Source organism: Dama dama, chromosome 25, assembly GCF_033118175.1.
Source record: "Dama dama isolate Ldn47 chromosome 25, ASM3311817v1, whole genome shotgun sequence".
In the NCBI taxonomy this organism is placed as follows: Eukaryota; Metazoa; Chordata; class Mammalia; order Artiodactyla; family Cervidae; genus Dama; species Dama dama.
This window is the reverse complement of record NC_083705.1, coordinates 12,274,887-12,295,237: the sequence shown is the minus strand read 5'-3', so window position 1 is coordinate 12,295,237 and position 20,351 is coordinate 12,274,887. Positions and strand designations below refer to the sequence as shown.

The window sequence follows — 20,351 nt, the reverse complement described above, 5'->3', positions numbered from 1 at the left end:
CCCCGGTTTGAGCCTCCCCAGCCCCTCTCCCGCCCTCTGGGTTGTCACAGCCCTGAGTTGAGCTTGCTGTGTTACACAGCAGCTTCCCGTTAGCCCAAGTGGGCACCTGCACTTGTTCCTCTTAAGTGCTTTTAAATAAATGAAGCTGTGCTTCCATCTATTCAAGCAGATCTGTTCTGTTTGCTTGTTTGCTTTCCATTGTTTTGTTTTTTCTCTATAATTTGCTTCTCACACATTTTAGAATACCAGGGAACCCAACTGGTATTTACAGAATATCCACGAGGTGGCACTGTTGAAGTTCTCTTGATTTGCAGAGTGTAGTTCGGAGGCAACCCCTTTTCTTGGGGAGTGTACAGAGTTGGAGAAGAGACAGAACAGATGAACATGTGTTATGTATATAAATATGGTTAGTATAATTGCATACAATTCAGTTTTCATTACAGCGAATTTTAAGGCACTGTCCATATCTCTTTTAAAGTGGAATTTTGTGGTCCTGAATATTACATGAAATGAATGGACCATTGGCTGGGACATGGAAATATTTTTGTTAAAATGCTATTTGTTTTAGCAGGATTTGATCTGAACATATATACATGTGTCAGTATATATCATACATATGAATCTAATAGCTGGGGACAGGCTGGCCAAGTTGACTGTGTCAGTTGCTGTCTAGTAGACTCGGATTAAATCTGGCATTAGTTCCTGAGCACAGACCGTGCCTTAAGAAAGAGCTTTAGGGAAGAAACAGGTCCATGTGTTTGTTCATACTTAGATTTAGTAACGTGTGGAGCAACTTACTAATCATTATTCTAGTTTGATGTTTAGCTTTCACTGTAGATGATCCTGAGTTTGAATTTTTACTTTGTTGAAATTGACAGTCAACTTAAGACTTCTTTTGATTGTAAAAACCATTAATTCTATAAAAATGGTCTATAGTTTTCAATTTTTAATACCTGCTGTGAATATCATACCTGTCAGTATAGGGAAAATGGAAAATGTTTGTGGTCTCTGGCTCCTTTTGGTTCAGTGGAAAAAGTGATAATTATGATATGCTTTTTTAAAAATCATGGTAAATGTTTAGTCTGCAATGTCAATTTCTGCAGGCTAAGTTTGTGGTTTGTAAGAACTGTTGTTAAAGGGAAAATTTATACCATTTGAAGTAGAGACAGATTGTACTTCAAGAAGGATGATAAGTATTGGTGAGGTGTCTGAGCAATTAAGAATTTTAAAAACACTTAGCTTCGTGGCCATGGTTTATTCCTTTGTCCCCCATGTAAGGATGATAAACCATTACGGACTGTAAATGGGACAGAGATTAGATCAGCGGTCTTGGGAGCTGTGGAAGAACCAGAATGTAGGCTTTAGGTTGGATGCCGGACCAGAGGTCCAGTAATGCAGAGTGGAGAGGCCGGTTGTTGAATCTGACAGCCCCTCAATTTGAATCCCAGCACCTGCACCAAATACGTGAGCTCACTTTTTGGAGCCTCAGTTTCCTTATCAGTGTGGGAATAATACTAATACTTTATAGGATGTTGTGAAGATTAAAGATAATGTACATAATATGCCTGGCATCTGGTAGGTAGTTGGAGGATGACAGTTTAAGGGGGGGAAAAAAGTCCAGAGAGGCAGGAAACACCTGCTTCTCCAGGGGCAATGCGATTTATTGCCAGGAAGTTTTAATTATTCACCCACTGATTTCCGAATTGATTCATCCTGACATCATTTAGGTAGGTGTGTGTGCCACTCTGTTGGCATAACAAAATGTTGGACTTTGTGACCTGAGCATTATTTTACTTCATTATAGTCTGAATCTTTAGGTCAGTATATTCCAAGTTAAAGAAATCCAGTGACATACTGTTGCTGTCAGGAAAGAAAGTCTCTTACTTCAGGTTTTACAACTAGATTTGTGACTAGAGAGGGGGAAGGGACAGCAGGGGTGGGTGGGGAAGAAAATTTCTTTGCAGCTGCTCTTTGAAATGCGTTTCTAAAATAATAAAAGTTTCTGTAATTGTATGATCTAAGCAGCTGTCTTGAAACTGGCTATAGTCAAGGGCATTGAACTGACATTACACATTTGAGTTTCATTTTGGTGCAGTGTTATTTACATACTGAGCTTTGAAATTTTGCCTTTTAATTGTTTTAATTTATTATTGAAAAATTTCCAGACCTTCATCTGGTGCGTATAATTAGCACCAGCAGCACTTCTTCAGCACTGTGTGTGCAGTATTCTGGACTCATTTTCCGAGGCCATAATGTGTCCTCTTATTGCCTTGGGAAGGGGGGGTGCTGTGGGAGATGGGGGAGTCTCAGCACTATAGAGTAAATGAGAGCCAGACATTGATACTTTAAGAAAATGCTTAGTTGTAACACCTCAGAGCACTTTTTAGCTTAGGCAAATGGGCCACCTTATTCAGTAACCTCTTTGTTCTGAATAGTCTTGAAACCAGAAAGTTATAAAGTCTTCATGGCTCCTGGGAGTGGCTACTCCCAGGTGCCCAAATAGAGGTTGTGTGATTCCTGTTCTTTAAGTATTTAAGGAATACAAGATTTTCTCCAAGCTATTAAGGAAGACTTAGCGATTGCCAGGGAAGGTATGTCATGTTTTCGCTGCAGAAAATAACAAGGGAAGGGAATACTGCTTAGCTTCCTTAACCAGTGATACCAGCTAAGGCAATTTCTGCAAGAGGGGAGAAGAGAGACTGGTATTTATCGAGTGTCTGCTCTGTATGTGACTCCTGAATAACCTCTTCTTATTAACCTTCCCAACAGGGTTAGGAAGATCCTTCTATATAAAATGAGGCTATTGATAGCCTATCTCAGAGGGTTATCATGTTATAGGAGATAATCCATTTTAAGCATTTAATATTACTCTTATTTTATGGATGACTGAGATCCAAAAAGGAAAACTGATTTGCTTTGAAAACGAGGTTATATGGCTCTATAACCAGTACATTTTCCAAGAGACTGAAACATGCTGCACCCTGGAAAGATGGAGTGAATTTAAAGTATTGACAAAAGGAAATAAATCCCCCAGATTTTACTGAGCTATTGCTAGATTGGACCAGTGGCATTTGAAAGAGTAGGAGGTATGTGTCTAATAATGAGTTTCCTTATGCAGAATCTTGCTGATAGAGCATAGGTGGCGGAACATCAGTGAGGACTAAAATGGATATTGTTGCTATAAAGCAGAAGTTCCCAGCATGTAGGAATTATCTGTTGGTGATTCTTAAGAAATGACTCATTGGAAAAGACCCTGATGCTGGGAAAGATTGAATGCAGGACGAGAAGGGAACGACAGAGGATGAGATGGTTGGATGGCATCACTGAGTAAATGGACATGAGTTTGAGCATGCTCCGGGAGTTGGTGATGGACAGGGGAGCCTGGCGTGCTGCAGTCCATGGGGTCACAAAGAGTCAGACACAACTGAACGACTAAGCTGAACTGAATTCTTAAGAAGATAGATTCCTGGGTCCACCATCTACATATTCTGACTCAGTTGATGGGGAGAGTATTCAGAAATTTATTTTTGCTACTATTGTTTCTCAAATCACCAACCCTAAATGAGTCAAGTATAACTGCACAGGCTTCCTAGAACCAGCTCACAGACCATCCAGCCAGGTGGAAGGTTTGGATTCAGCTTTCCCAGTTAATATACAGACCATGGGGATGTGGCAGCCATTGAGGCCTGAAAAGACAGCCATATAATGTATTCTTATCTATTTGTTTTCTCTCTCAGCAGAGGATTTGAGAGGGGTGTTGGTTAGGGGTATGTTTATAACCAGTTAGCAGAGTTTGGTTAATAATTGGAATTAACATAAACCTTGGCAAGTGACTGTGTGCTAATGTTAAGTGTAGAAACTAAAAGATAGTCAGATAAGTACCCCAGAATTAGGAAAATTGGGAAGAGCTAAGTTTATTATGCCATGGCTAGAGACGGTAAAAGTAAATATGATCAAAGAGGGTAGAGAGATTCTGAAATTTGAAGTTCGGATTAATAATTTGTCAATCTTGTCAGTGGAGAGGCACAAGTAGAACCTCATGTGATTATCCATGAATTTCCCTCATTTTAAATACACTCAGATGGAAGAAAGGGGGCTGGAGATACACGGAATGGTAGCCTGAATCTTTGAGAATGGTATCAAAAGGTCCAAGCCCTGAATAGTGTGAAATTGTCCAAAATGGTTACATAATTTGGGAGAGTTAAAAACAGAATAAAATAATCCACTATTTGGAGCAAGAATGAGAAGAATGAAGGGATAGTGTACTTGGAATAGATGGTGAAGTGGTGATAGGAAGAAACAGCATATTTTCACTCCTCATTTAACTTATCCTTTTTTCTTTCACCACTAAGAACCATGGCTTTAAAACTAGAAGGGTAGAAAAATTGCCCAAGAAAGAAAGAAGATATTTAGGAAACACACAGCTCCTGTAACAAGTAGACCTAGAGATGTTGTGTGCCAGGATAGTGACAGAACTGGAGGTGGTTTTTTTCAGAATTGTGAAACATTGAGAAATAATTGCAAACCAGTAGGCAGAGCTGCCGGGTACGCTTGTGCATGTACACCTTGTAAGCTGTGTCTGGTCGTCTCCTGTGTGATAGTACCCAGAGATGATTGACGAGCCAGTTTCCTGGTTTTTAAGAACTAGAGAACTAGAGACGGTGTATTTGGGAGATACTGGCTGTTGAATTTGATGTTTCATTCTGGCCGAATTCTCAAATGGGTTATCAAAAGTTAATTCGCTCTTGAAAAGACTGTGTAGTTTTGTGTAAGCCTAGAAGGATATAGTGTACAGAATGTCAAAGGTCATTATCTCTTGAGCGGTGAGGTTTGGGGATTTAAAGATATTTTCTTATAGGCAGAGTTTTTCCAAAGTGAACATGGGTTGTGTATGTTTAAAAGGGACACAAAGCAGGTAGAGCCAACTGGTAAACAAAAAATTGCAATGCCAACTTTATGTAGTAAGCACCAGCAAGGGAACACAAAGAGTAACCGCATCAAATTCACCTGATAATGTAAAGATGGCAGTGTCTTCATGGGGCAGTTTCTCCAAGTATCTTTGAGGACCGAATAGAGAGACGTGGGCTGGAAAATAGTATACAGTCCAGATAATTATAGAACTGGTGGCTCAGGGTTGGTACCTTGTATTTAGTGAATGGATGTACAATAGCCTGAAGGGGAATATAGAATTGTGGGTGCTGTCCTTGGTTCTGATCCATTTAGCATGTTTGCCAACAGCTTGGAATAAGACTTACTACATTTGTCCATCATGCAGATCCGGTGTGGAATGTCCACACTTCTGGATGACAGAATCAGAATTGTAGAGGCACATTCAAGGGTCAGATAAAGCTTTGAAAGTGAACCATAGTGAGGATAACTGTAGACTTCTGCCCTCCCCTTTTAACCTAGCCATACCAATGCAGAATTAGGGGAAATTGTTTTTAATAGACATTTTATGGGGAGATGACTAAGGTTTCAGTTCATCTTAATAACATCTTAGGAGTCTACTGTGATATGGCTGTTAGATGAATGCAGTGTAATCTTTGATTGCCTTATCTCTAACATAATGATATGCACAAGAAAATATAGTGACCCCAATGTAGTTAGTTTTCATTATCAGATCATAACTTGAGAATTAGATCTAGTGTAGAGTGGAACTAGTATGTGAAGGGTCTGTAAACCATAATCAACAGTGTAAATACTCAAGAGTGGGAAGAAACCTTAGTTTGTAAAGCATTTTTTATACATCATCTTGTTATATTTTCAAAATAAAGCAAATTATTATCCTCATTTTATACAGATGAGGAAATTGGGGCTCTGAAAGTTTAATGATTTACCTAGACCCTGTCAAGTTAGAGTGACTATACTGCTTCTGTTTATCATGAAAAAAGAAAATATTAACCTTGAATTATGCTTTGTTATCTTTAAAACCTTGTCATAAAACTTTGTTGATTCATGCAGGTAATGAGAAAGGATAGTTACTGGCCACTGCCATGTTAGATGGTAAAGAAAAACAAGGGGCCGGGATGTTTCAGTATTGTTTAAGTATTACTTTCATGTCATAGAACTTCTTGGTGGTGAACCTAGACTTGAAATTGGAATTTTCTAACTGTATGTTTAGTGTTCCCACTGCAACACAGAGGAGACCTGGGGATAGCTTTATTTCTTGTAGCTGCAGAAGGACATGTCCAGAACCACAGGATGGGAGTGTGTAGGTGGCAACAGTGTTGACCATGGGGATCATGTTACCTTTGAATATCAGGCAAAGGCTGAATCTTGGTTGTCTTTGAAAGGATACTCGCATTGTGTAGGATTAAACCTCCTAAGGGTCTAGAATTTTTAGGATGTGGTTCATGGTTTTGAGGATTTTACCTGCGTAAGAAAGAGATGGAGAAAAATGATTGACAAAAGTACAACTAAGTACTCTTGACTTAATTCTTGGATTGTTGTGTTTTTTTCATAAGCTTTTTCATATAAGTTAGTATTCCACCTTTTTGTCTCCTTAGCCCCAGAGGATTCACATAGGTCATGGATTAATGGGATAATTTGTTATGAGAAGCAGTAAATCAAAGGGGAAAGAATGCAAACTTCGGAGGAAGAGATCCAAGTGCCACTCTTGGCTTCACTATCCTCTAGTTGTGAAACTGTGAATCCTTTTACCTCTCTCTGCCTCATCTATAAAATTTGGGGTGTCATTGCCCCATAAAGTTCTGTAAAAGAAAATGAAAATAAATATTTTGTTATGACATCTGACAAATATAGAACTGCCCAGGGTTGACTTTTACATGCAGGAACTGATACCATCAGTTGCTTTTTCTTAAAAAATCAGAACAAAAAGAAGTGTGTATGTTTAGGTACTCATGTACACATGTATCTGCAGAACTTTTGATATTACTCAAGTATATTTCCTGGCTCAGGATTTCTTTATCCTCTTATCTTTAAGGAAATGGTAGCTGGTACATTTCCATCTCCCTTTCTATTCCTTCATTGCTTTTTGTATTTTGTAGAGCAAGGCTTAGATCACATAGCAGAAAACATTCTTTCCTACCTGGACGCCAGGTCTCTGTGTGCAGCAGAGCTGGTGTGTAAAGAATGGCAGCGAGTGATCTCTGAAGGAATGCTTTGGAAGAAGCTGATTGAACGAATGGTGCGCACTGATCCTCTGTGGAAGGGACTTTCAGAAAGAAGAGGGTGGTAAGTATTCAGGTTGCTTGTTCCCTTGAAAGACAGTTTCTTTGACCTAGGGTCAGTTTGAGTACTAAAAAATGTAGTTATAAATACTGGCTTAATGTGTTGGCCTCTTTTAAACAAGTGGAGAAAGATGCATGGTCAAGAGTTGAGAGGAGGAAAGTTAAAGCTGTTAGAATAACCTCTTCTGAAATGCAAATTTCCTTTATATTTACTAACTGTTGGATGTATTTTGATGTACAGTTTGAGCAGTTTGACTTTTCAAAGCTACATGTTTATGCTTTTCCTTTCACATTTTCCTTAGGTGTTGATACCATTACCAAGAGATAGATACGGAAAAGGGAGAGTCAGCTGTTAGATATTGATCCTGGTTCAAGACGGGAGGTATACAACAGGCAGGATTTTTCAGAGACAACCCATCGTCTCTGAAACATGGCTTTATCGCTCTGTACATGTCAGCAGCCTGGCCAGTTAGCACAGAGAAAGAGTGCCACAGCTAGGACACACAGGCGGTGATGTGAGTGGTGGCTCGGGCTATGTTTTCTTTATAGGAAGAAATTTGATATGTACTAAGTTAGATTTTTCACAAAGCTACATTAGCACTTTTCATTGAACTGTAGAATGAAAGGCTAGATTATTGTTGGGTATTCAGAAAATAAAAAGTTAGGATCATGTAAAGAACTGCAAGTTGAACTTATATCAAACATGTACATTTAATTGTCAGAAATCCTGCTTTTGAACTGTTAAAGCTCAATGCAAATCAAAGACTTGAAAGATAGAACTTTGTAAGCACCATGTTTAAATAAAATTCACCCTTTTATGTGCAAATATGTAACATCTGTTTGTTTTTATTTGCCAGGGATCAGTACCTGTTTAAAAACAGACCAACAGATGGCCCTCCCAATTCATTTTATAGGTCATTATACCCAAAGATTATCCAGGATATAGAGGTAATTTTATGATTTATCTTTTTTGTGGGCTTAGTGTTCAGTTGATCTAAAAATCATAGAATAGGTCTTTTTTTAAGGTGAAGTCTTAGAGCAGATATGTTACAATGTGTAACCTGCAGCTGTTCTTCAGAGTGGATAGTGCCTTTTTGTGGGGGGAAAGAAAAAGTCTGACTTTTCTAAAATGTGAAATGCTTTTGCAAGGCTGCCAGTTAATTGAAACCTTAATCCAAAATTACCTTTTTAATTTGATAAAATTTCCAAGGTAAACATAGTTTTAAGTTTTCCAGGTAAATGTAGTTTCCCATTTTTGAGCCGCCTCGAGAGAACTAGAGAAACACAGCCTCAGTTTCTTCTATAGATTTCCCACACTTTTCCATTAAAAGGGCTCAAATATGATTCTAAGCAATAGTGAAGTGGTTTTTATAGAGCAAATTACACTCGTGGACCATTTTGGATTTGAGTGCAACTTCCCCAGACCAGTAAAACTCTGTGAACTTGATGAGAGACATTGGAGATGTTTGATATTGCTCATGTGTTCTAATTAGTTCGGTTTTATTATTTAGCCCTTTTCCTTGAACAGGAAAGACATGCACAGGCATTTCTCATTAACTCTTTCACATGTGTTCTTGGCCGGTCCTGGTTACTTCAGTATTTCCTCCTTGGCAAAAAACAGTGCACCTTTTGCTAGGCAGTGTTGTATCACGCATAAAGTTATACTCGGCTTCCCAAACGTGAAGTAATCCTCACCCCCAGGTGATGGACATAAAAGTTATTGTGCCAAAATTCATTAATAGAGAAACACGTGCTTTTTGTAGCCGCCCACTTCTTTTTAAGGCAGATGTGATGTGAACTAATGGAACTGTTTGGTTAATGGTAAATCTGAATGTGACTGGAATATCATTATTTCAAGTGCAAGCTGTTGTCTTGAGTATTCTGTTCCCTTAAATGAGCTCTAAAGTAACCTTTTAGGGAAGTAAAAGCTTTAAGTGAGTTAAAGCTTTTGCCAGACAAATCCTAAAATTTAAGAATTAACTGATTTATTGACAGTTCAAAGCTTAGAATAAATTGCTCCAACTGTGTTAGTAACTGAGACATAGTGTTAACTTGGACCTTAAATTGGTGTGTGTATTTCAGGTGAGAGGGATTGTCTTTTACCCCATGCAGTTTTACTAAGACTGCTTATGCATTTATCTTAGAAACTATATTACTTTTTATTTTTTTCCTTCCAACTATTCTTTATAACATATCTCCAAATTTCCTTGAATAATTTTTAGCAAGTCCTTTATTATAAGAAGCATGATGTCCAAGATCAATCATTAATAAATAGGAATTCTGCAAGGACTTTGATGAGGTTGAAGATTTGGTGACATAGATTATTTTAATTCCCATGAGTACTATCATAACCGACAGTATGAGTTCAGTTTTCTGAGGCATGACAGTATCTGACACCACCTCACATAACCATTTCTTCAGGCTGAAATAATGTTTTAAAGTTAGTGGAGGAGGCAGATGTGAGGGAAAACAGAGCTATAGGGCAAAACCCCGTTTGACACAAAGCCTCTGCATCACGGTGGTCTACCCAGTGGTTCTTAGAGTGTGGTTGACGAAAACCCACTGGTAGGCCACAAGAGTCTCCTCCAGATTCTTGTGGGCTAGATCTCTCAGTGTAACAGTTGTGTTTCATACTTTAGTACATTCACTCATAGTAATAATAATAAAAATAATGTACTACGTATGGAGTGATTACTTGTCATAGATACTTTAAGCGTTTTATAATGCATTTTCTCATTTTACACTCTGGACAATACTTGAAAGGTAAGCCCTGTCCTGATTTAAAGTTGAGGAATCTGAGGCTTACCCAGATTAAATAGCTTGCCTATGATCACACGACTAGTGGGTAGTTGAGTCTGTGATCAACCTTACATTCTTCTGCACTCAATACAGCTTTTTTTACGTTAGAGATCACTGCTACTTCATCAAAATAGAGTTCTTTACCTCTCTTTTGTAAGTGTGTTTTATCTTCTCCTGGGTGGACACACAAAGTAAATAGTTGTCTCAGTGATGCATGGATCAAACAAATGGGAGATTTACAGGCTTGGCTGTTACCATGTGACTGGTGTGAAGCCCTCACAAGCAAACTATAGTAATTACAGGTACCCTCTTCTGAGCCCTTGCAGTATACTCATGAACTGTGTTGTGTGACTTATATAGATTATTGATTGCTTTTAATTCTTACAAGATACCACACACAACCTTAGAGTCTGTGCTTTTTCCCATATACTCTGCAAGTTGCCAGTTCACAGCACCTTTTGCTTGCTTTCCTCCTAGCTCTACCTTGACAATTCTAGTTCATGTGCTGGCTCCTGTCATCTGTACATTCCCATATTTGGCTCTGACAAGCAGATGACCTTGCCCTTCCACACTGACCCAAGAGGAATTGGCTAATTTTTAAGAAGAGTAGGGAACCTGGCTTAGTGTAGCCAAGCCTTATTATTCAGGAAATGAAAATATAAGAAATGAAGCCTGGAGAGAATAAGAATTCTTAGCTTTCTGCAAAGGTTCATCTCTCTTGGGTATTCTTGCCACACACATGCACACACACAAAAACACACATATATACACACGGGTAGAGGGGAAGAGGGTAAGGGGGTAGGGTGGGAGGGAGAGAGTTTAGAGTTCCTCTGAATTGAGAAGGGATTCCTGGAAAACCTGAGGCACAGTCCTGAAAGAAACAACCATATTCCTATTGCTTTCTAGAGTCTTAATTGTTACCCTCATCATCATTATTAATAGTGAGCTTACTCTTAGGCACTTTGCCACAGTAATTTAATTGATTTCTCAAATTGTCAGAACCAAGATTCTAAGTCCAGAACCCTTCTGTCCTGCTTTGCCCCTTTTGTCCTCCCATACCCTCAGGGGTTCCCCGACGGGGAGATGAGAGCTGTTATAGTAGGCTCAGTCAGTCAGAATTCTCATGTCCTGAACTTGGATTTTTCTCTCTGCCATCTCGGAGTAGTGACACTCTTTCATGTAGAATGCCTTTTTCCTTTTCTTTTTTTTTTTTTATTCTCTGGATTAAAGCCTTTGAAGCCCTCTCCTTGGAGCAGACCACTGGTGAAATGATGGTGTGTTGTATCACACCTTTTAATAAACCACATTTTATTCAGGGAAAGTGGGGAGCTTTTTTGTGGTTTGCAGACTTGATATTAACATTGTCCTAACCAGAAAATGCCGAAACTTGCCCACCCACCCAGTTGTGTTTAGGCTTCTAAAAATAATGTTATTCCTTCGTACTCAGACATCTGTTTTCACTCTGTTGCCAATTTAAATGCTGCTGTATACTCCGTGTATCATGGCTACTTTCCCAGTTATTCTGAAAATTTGCACAGGGTAAGGGGATTTTAAAAGTTCTCAAAAACATGAAATATTCCTCTCCAGTAGCCGTACCACATGATGCCCAAGTGAAAGGCAGGTATCTGCATCATTAAAACGGTGCACCTGTGTATGCCCTGTATTCCTGCTGCTGACATTAAGGTAATTGTTGAATTGCATTTGAAGGCTGAGCCCCTTCCTGGGAATGGTTGGGGAGGGCTCAGGCTGATCAGCATTGAAGATCAACCTAGACTGAGACAGCAGTTCCTGGCAACTGATGAGATTTTTTCTGGTCACCGCCTACTCCTTTTGGTCATTGGTTTCTACAAAGGAGGAAGAGCATCACTGGTGCCATTTGTAGGCACTGTGATAAACACTTTACACACGTAATCTCATTTGATCCTTCCAGTAGATTTGAGAAAGTACATAGTTTCCATTTTTACAGAGGAGGAAAAACTGCAACTCAAATAGTCCCAAATCATTTGCCAAAACTGCTAATTGACCTAGGTATTTTCTGCCACAATGGGCTGCCTTCCATTTTAAAAGGTCTATTTTTCTCTGAAAAAGACCTGGCTTGTGTAAGCATTCTAATAAGAGTTGAGGTCGTCAAATATAGTGGTAGGTAGTATTTTGGGCAGGCACAGTCAGCAGGAAGTGTTGCTTTCTTTTGTGGGTGGCCTTGAGAATTGAGAAGAGTGAGGTCTTAGGAGTTACACAGGGTTGGAGTGTAACAAAGCAGTCAGCTGCCAGGTCTGGTTTAGTGTCCCTGTCCTGGCATTTTGAAACAGGCTGCTTTTGTTTGGGGATTCAGGAGCCTAATAATTTTTAAAATTAGCCCTAGATGGGAACTTCCTAAAATGACCATCAAAAATTATTTGGTAAGCTTTTTCTTTTAAAGTTTGGAAATATATTCTAGAAAATTAGGCTCCTCCTCAGTTTGAGAAGCTAAACCATTTCCTAACATCTACTTGACTTAGAATGAAAGCCTGTTTATTATCTAGTGGAGCTTTTGAGAGATTCTGGCCTCTGGCTCTTGTTTGAGAGTTGGAGCTAGAGGTCTGGCTTGGCCCTTTATGTTGGGTAGTGTTCTTTGTCCAGACATCTCAGGGGATGGGGGAACCGCAGGCTGATGTGTTGCCTTACCCAGCTTCTCTCCACTGTGTCCTTGGGGCCTTAGGTACAGTAATAGTTTATAACCAAGTCACTGGGTTCTAGAAAACATTTTAGAGTAGTGGGAGGGCATGTAGGAAATTCTTTTTAGTTTGAGGATTCCCATACCAAAGTTAAAAAAAAATTTTTTCCCCCCCAAAAAATAGTGATAGTAAATGTGCTTTTTCTATTCATTGAAATATAGGGTAGCAAGGCTATTTACTGATTCAATACTATTTTAAAGCAATTGTGTATGTTTTAAAACTAAAAACGGTGACTTGAATTTTAAAATAATGCCATATGTATTGAGAAGACAGGTTATGTGTTCATCTTTGGAATACTTTGGGTTTATATGGTGTCACATTCAGTAACAACTTTCTGGGCCCCTAGAGTGTAGCCTGAACACTGGTAACCACTGCCAGGAGTCATTGGTCATGAGTAAGACTTGTTACCAGTAGATCTGCCTCGTAAGTCAGAATTTTCCTGGTGTGCTTAGCATGCTGAAGTGGCTCAGTCACTCTCTAAAAATATAGCATTTCTCTAAATGGTTCCCAGCACTGAGTTCAATTTCAGAGATTCTTTATAGTCTGGATCCCTTTTTATAAAGTTGCTTATACAGATCTTTTGTCTACCTTGATAGCAGTAGCCACAGTGGAGTAAATTTTTGTTTCATTTTTTTGTTTTTGAAATGTGGCTTTATGTCTGACATTTTATAGATGGATAGATGAGCTGTTTCTCACTCTTGGGACCTCCATGGCACCTCTTTGCATCCCCCTGGTTGTTGGAAATATGTGATCTGCCCTCTCTCGAGGCCATGTATGGGAACTCTTTGAGAACAGGGCATTTATTTCCAGGCTTCCTGTGCTAAGTACTGAGGCCAAAAATGAGAAGGCATTTTCTTTTTAAGTATATATGTATCAGTATCTCCATTCCTCAATTTCTTTTTCCGTAAAATGAGAATAGTAATTTTGGCTTCAGAGTCATGATGATCAAATGAATATTATAAGCTGTATAAAACACATGGCATAGTATTATGGAAGCATGGTACCTGGCATATAACATTCAGTAAATTATAACATTTTAGAGCATACAGAAGCTTGTTGCCTTCAAAATAAGAAATGTGCTTCCTTAGATGTCGGAAGAGCCAGTAATTAAGTGCTTAACTTTGTGAATAAAGATGAGATTTATCTCCTTTCTTCACTTAAGCAATTAATTAAGCTTTTAACTACTCAGATACGTCTTTTGAACTAGTATAACCAATTATTGTAGTCCCTATTGTCCCCTAATTTTGAGAATCAGGAATTTATACTTTGGTTGTCTTTAGTGGGAACATTGTCTTTTGATCCTGAAGATCCCTGACATCCACTGCCAGAGATAGGTCTAGTGTTCTGGGCATGACCCGCCTCCTCATTAAACTTTGCCCACTCCTCTCAGGCCATAGCGCTGTATAAGACCCTTTAAGTCCTGCAGCACTTACAGTTTTTAATCACTCATTTGACACTGATATTTTATGTGAAGTTGTTACTGATCTTTCTAAGTTCTGTGTTCATTGCCTGTATACTTTGTGGATACTGCATATTTTAAAAGAAGAACCATAGGCTCAGAGTCAGGAAGGAACTGGGTGTGATTTCCAGCTCACCCAGTTACTAGTTTTGTGGCCCCAGGCAAGTTAAACTCCGTTTCCTTGTTTGGAAAAGGGAAGTAATGAGAACTTCCTTGCAAGGTTAATGCGTGGATCGTTGAACCAAATAAACATGATTTAGTGTGTATCCAGTTCCAGTCCCTCTGTGCCTGGGGATTGCAGTTGCATCCTTTGAAAGTGCTATGCTTCCTGTCAATCTTTTCATCCCCATGCCTGGCACAGTCAGTACCTGGAGTATACACCATCTCAGTAAGTATTGTATGGATGATGAGAGAATGAAAATCAGGACTGGAATGTGCCGTTCTTTCTCTGAAGGAGCTTTAGTCTGGTGGATGATTAGAAATGGGTGACAAAATTCTTTGTGTAGTAGTTGGCATGTGGTAGTTGTCAGTGTATTTTTCTCACTGATCAAGACAATCAGTGTTTTGCATAGATACAAGGTTGTTAGTATATACTTATGTTAGTGGTGGTCTTCTGCCAAATATTTTAATTGGCATTAAAGAATGATCCAATGAGTTACTATTTGTTTGTATGTTTTGGGTGCAAATAGCATTGTTTAAGCATATTGAATTGTATCTAGGCCATTTTTTCCAAACCCAACCCACACTCATTGGAAATCCTTATGATAGTTGCCAGATGGGCAGTGAACGTTTGAGGAAAAATATTGTTGGGCTAATGTCTTACTTGGAAAAGAGGTTAATTCCCACCCACAGACAGCTGTCAGCCCCAGCCGGCGTATCCGGGGCGCGCCCTTCCTGGAGGCCGCAGGCTGCACCCTGGCGGAGCCGCTGGTGGCCGGCCGCTCACTGCCGCCCCCTCTCCCCAGACCATAGAGTCCAACTGGCGGTGCGGGAGGCACAACCTGCAGCGGATCCAGTGCCGCTCGGAGAACAGCAAGGGCGTCTACTGCCTGCAGTACGACGACGAGAAGATCATCAGCGGCCTGCGGGACAACTCCATCAAGGTGAGGGGCCGCGCCCCGCTGCGTCAGGGCTGGGGCTGCGTGGCGGACGGTCTCTCCGTTTCCCCCTCGTTGGTCTTCATCTGTTTCACGCAATCTTGGCAGCTCTCTGCTGACACTGGACCCCTGGATCCTCTCACTTCTTTCCCTTCCCAAAGCACATTGACTTTCTGTATTCTGTATTTAGGTGCAAGTAGAGAATATCTCAGTATCACAGGGCTCTTGGTTGCTTTGCTAACTGGTGAAAGTGTTGCTAACTTGCACATAAATCAAGAGTCATTACCTTTTATGGTTTCTGTGAAAGGCTAAGTTGATAACACAAAAGAATGATACAGCAATTTGTATTGTTTTTATTCACTTTTCAATAGTAGATAAACTGGATCATTTCTTTGTGTTTAATGTTTAATGGCTCTAACATTTTTTTTTCATGTTGTTTGTAGCTTATTTTCTCATATTTAAGAAAATGTGTCATTTTTTAACTTTTGGTTATAATTTACATATGCTCTTTTGGTGTAAAGTTCTGTGAGTTTTGATAAGCACAGGTAGTTGTACAACCCTAACAGTAACCAGGATCCAGAACAGTTCTGCCATCCCCCAGATTCTTTGTCCTGCTTCTTTGTGTTTACCTATTTTGTTCCTCAGGTACTGACAACTACTGGTCTTTTTTTTTTTCTGTCCCTATAATTTTGCCTTCTTGAGAATGTCCTGTAAATGGATTCACAGTAAAACCTTTTGAGTCTAGGTTTTTATACTTAGCATTGTGCATTTGAGATTCTGCTACATTGTTGCATTTAACAATAGTTGATTCGCTGAGTAGAATTCCTTTTTATGGTTACACCACAGTGTGTTTATCCATTTACCTACTGAAGGACATTTGTGTTTATAGTTTTTCACAATTATGAATAGAGCCACTATAAACATATGCATGCATGTTTTTTGTGAGAACATACTATCATAATTTGCATTGGCCATTTGTAGTCAACTTTAGGAACACTGCAAATTATTATAGTATTTTTACAAGGGAAGAATGAGGTGAAAGTGCTAGTCAGTTACTCCGTCGTGTCTGACTCTTTGTGACCTCATGGATTGTAGCCCGCCAGGCTCTTCCATCCATGGAATTCCCCAGGCAAGGAAGTGGGTAGACATTCCCTTTTCCAGGAGATCTTCCTGACCCAGGAATTGAACCCAGGTCTCCTGCATTGTAGGCAGATTCTTTACAATCTGAACCACCAGGGAAGCCCCAAGAAATAGGTGTACAGAATCTGTTTTTAACAATACCGTCTTCGAAGAAAATCACTTCCCATCTTCCCCATTATTTGTGGACAGTCTTGAAAACTTGGAAACCACTGGAAAGATCAAAAGAAGGGAGAAAAACAACACTCAGAGTATAGAGCCAGCTGTCACCATTTTACTTCCTTTTAATCTTTGCTTTAAAACACACGTAGTGTTTATGTCAGACTTTTAATTTCAAAAACATAACTTAATAAAGCAGTGTATTTTCTCATTAAAAACTCCCCATAATTTACTGTGAAATTTTTTGTAAAATGCTGAACATTTTTCATTTTAAAATTTTCGTAAACAAATGTAATGGGTTAAAGGGTATGCGTTTTTAAAGACTTTTAATAGATACTGTCATATTGTTTTCCAGAGGGTGAGCCAACTCTTTTCACAGAATTTATTTAAAAATTCTCTTTATAAGGCTGTTAAGTATAATGGACACAGTAGTTACGGGTATAAAGTAAACAAAATAGTACATCTGTTCTGGAAGTTGTTCAATATTGCCTCTTCCCCTCTTGTCATTTACCACCTGTTTGATGTTTATTGCTCTTGTTTACTGGAACACAGCTTTGTTTTGTTTTATGATTCAGAAAATAAGGTGAGATAAAAACGTTTATCAGAATGTGATATACTAAATTGCTGTTTGTGGTTGATCTTGTCTCAATAGATTTGGGATAAAACCAGCTTGGAATGTTTGAAAGTGTTAACGGGCCACACTGGCTCTGTCCTTTGTCTCCAGTATGATGAACGTGTCATTGTGACTGGCTCTTCAGACTCCACAGTGAGGTGAGGATCTGGCTTCCCTAGTCTGAACTTGTACACCTTCCATGAGGAGATTGAGGCTTATACCCTCTTCTGCAGTAAAGCACACACATACCCTGTATATGTTTTTGTATGCTCTATTTAAAAACCACTTTTGGTGTAGCTGCATTAGAGCAGAGGAGACAGGAAAGCTGACTCTGTTAAGTAGGTCCTATTCCCATTCCCATACGTTACAGAGATGGCAGCCTGCTTTCCTATAAAAGCTCATTACCTCGTATCAAGCTAGCTTTTCCCCGGAGACCATGCTCCAGAGGGGAGAGGAAGGAGGCAGGGTGTTTTAGGAGTGTGATGGGTAGTAACCTATGGATGCTAGAAAGAATCGGAGGCAGTTATTTGCAGCACTTTTAATAATGTGCCAAATAATGTGCCAGATATTTTGTATGATGTTTTCCTGTTGAATTCTCACAGAAACCTTTCCAAATAGGTAAATAGTATCTTCTTTTATATAGGTGTAGTTTTGGGAAACTGAGGACAGAGAGGCAAATAATTTACTCATATAGTTAATTTTGAGCCTTGCATTTTTATCATTCAAGACTTTGTTGACGTTATGTAGCTTTTCCAGTAGTGGAGACTCTAGTTCTCAGATGCCATCACAGGGCCCGGGTGATGAAGACGGAAGTGGCTGTGTTCTGTAGTAGAAGGGAAGCTGAGATCTCTGGTTGGGGTTGAGAGTAGAAAGGAAACCTTACTTGGATCTACTCCTAAACCCCTGGGACAAGGACATTTTTCACTCCAGATAGTTTTGGGTTTTGGTGTAGTGATGAGTTCACCAGAGCCTAGAGATAATACGGTACAGCTTCAGCTGGACTGCTGGTAGCTGAGAAAGGCCTGCCCTGTGGAGGGAAGGAAACGCCTCTCCTAGGGTGAGTCAGAGACTTGAAGAGGGTTGTTTTACAGGCACACCTAAGAGATAGAGATAGTAGCCAACACGCCTATGTCCTTTGCCTGACTCAGGGCTCCAGGCTGTGCCTGGCGACACAGATCATGTCTCAGCCCCAGAAGCATGACTCTTCCTCCTCTCCTCCACACAAACTTGTACCCTCTGGGTTTGGGGTTACAGAAAAGTTAGACGTGAATGGATTGCCCCTAAGAGCCCTGTCCCTCAGGGTTAAGGGAGCTGGAGACGCTGACTTTGTCCATACCGCGGTCGGGTAAACAGATTGATGTGGTGACTGAAGAGACACCATGACTTAGAGTCTCCAGTTTGCAGTGGATAAATAATAGCCTTAGAAGCTTGCCAAAGGTCATAAAGAACCTCATGCTTGGAACCCAGCCACCAAGCCATCTTCTCGGTCATCTTGGGCTCATTGCAAAGCGCACTTCCTTGAATCATTTTTTGTCACCAGCACAAGCCTGCAAAAACCATCCCTAAATACCTGGGCAGAATTGACCTTTTTGAAACCACCTGAACGTTTCTTCACAGATAGGAAAATTGCTTCTGGGGGCTCCTTTTAAGCATGGTGTCAGGTCCCAGTCACCAGGTACATGTGAAGTCCACACTTCCCAGCCTGCTGTTAATATTAACACTGACACTGGCCGCAGAGCACAGACCCTGGCATCTTTTCCTGGTCGTCTCCGTGATTAAGCGTTGTGCTCCTCTGTTCCCTAGAGTCTGGGATGTGAACACAGGTGAAGTTCTGAACACGCTGATCCACCACAACGAGGCTGTGCTCCACCTGCGCTTCAGCAACGGGCTGATGGTGACCTGCTCCAAGGACCGCTCCATCGCCGTGTGGGACATGGCCTCTGCCACCGACATCACTCTGCGCCGCGTCCTCGTCGGCCACCGGGCCGCGGTCAACGTGGTGGACTTTGACGATAAGTACATAGTGTCTGCCTCTGGTGACAGGACCATCAAAGTGAGTGTGTCCGCAGTCAGAACTCTGTTTATTCCCACCCCGTCTAGCACACAGAGAAAGCCGAGGTGGCTTACACCAACTTCACATCTGGCAGGATCTTGATTCTCCCCCACTTGTGCTCGTGAGACATCAGGGCATGCTCATCCTTTGTTTCTGGAGTCACAGGCGAGGTCTGAGGAGAGGGTCCTGGGCAGTCCTCTGTCTCAGGAAAGGAGAGTGTTAACTGTTGATGACCTCTCTGTGGGAAGAGCGCCCTGCGGGACATGTGTCACACACCAGGTGCTTCCTGACACTGCCCACACCACCCTCTTAGCACTCTTGCGGAGCCACGCTTGATAGATGGGCTGGGCTGGAGACCACCACACAGCTAGTCAGTGGCAGAGCTGACATTTGATTTATTCACCTAACCTTGAGAGCCTGACATGCCATCGACACTGGGCTCTATGCTGAAGATGCAGTGTTGGGCAAGACACGTCCCTGCCTCCAAGGATTTCAGTGTGTGGTATGAGGCAGACGTGTGATACGCAGTCGTAGTCCCGTGTGAGCCATCAGACATGGTAAATGCACTGCTGATTCCTGTATCCTTGTGAACTTTTAAAACGTTTAGCTTTCCTTTCATTCTTATAGCAGCCTTATTGAGATATACTTCACATACCGTAAGATTCATCATTTTCAAGCATACCATTCAATGATTTAGTATATTCATAATGGTGTTTGACTCTCACTAGTTTCAGAACATTTTCATCACCCTCCATAAAAACCTCATGCCTATTAGCAGTCAACCCCTATTCTCTTCCTCTGATCCCTGGCAGTGTACTTTCTGTCTATAAATCTGCCTATTTTAGATGTTTAAGGTAAATGTAATCGTGTATTACGTGTGGCTTTTTGTGTCTGGCCTCTTTCACTGAGTGTAGTATTTTCAAGGTTCATCCATGTACTTTGTAGCATGCATCAATACTTCACTCCTTGTGATGACTAAATGAAATTCTGTGTGTGGATGTTCCACATTTTGTTTATTCATTCATTGGTTCATGAACATTTTGATTGTTTATGCATTCTATGTATTATAAATAATGCTGCCATAAATATTTGTGTACAGATTTTTTGCAAGTACATATATTTTTAATTGT

General features: G+C 40.3%; 1 protein-coding gene across 9 annotated transcripts in view; it reads left to right on the top strand.

Annotated features, from left to right (window-relative positions):
* The window catches only part of FBXW11 (F-box and WD repeat domain containing 11), a 181,692-nt gene that overhangs the window by 85,864 nt on the left and 75,477 nt on the right, over positions 1–20,351 (top strand). For all 9 annotated transcript variants that reach the window (XM_061129461.1, XM_061129465.1, XM_061129463.1 and 6 more), the window contains 5 exons: positions 7,008–7,194; positions 8,048–8,138; positions 15,128–15,265; positions 17,208–17,326; positions 18,972–19,221. In XM_061129461.1, the coding sequence (XP_060985444.1) occupies positions 7,008–7,194; positions 8,048–8,138; positions 15,128–15,265; positions 17,208–17,326; positions 18,972–19,221 (785 nt within the window). The remainder of the gene's footprint in view (positions 1–7,007; positions 7,195–8,047; positions 8,139–15,127; positions 15,266–17,207; positions 17,327–18,971; positions 19,222–20,351) is intronic.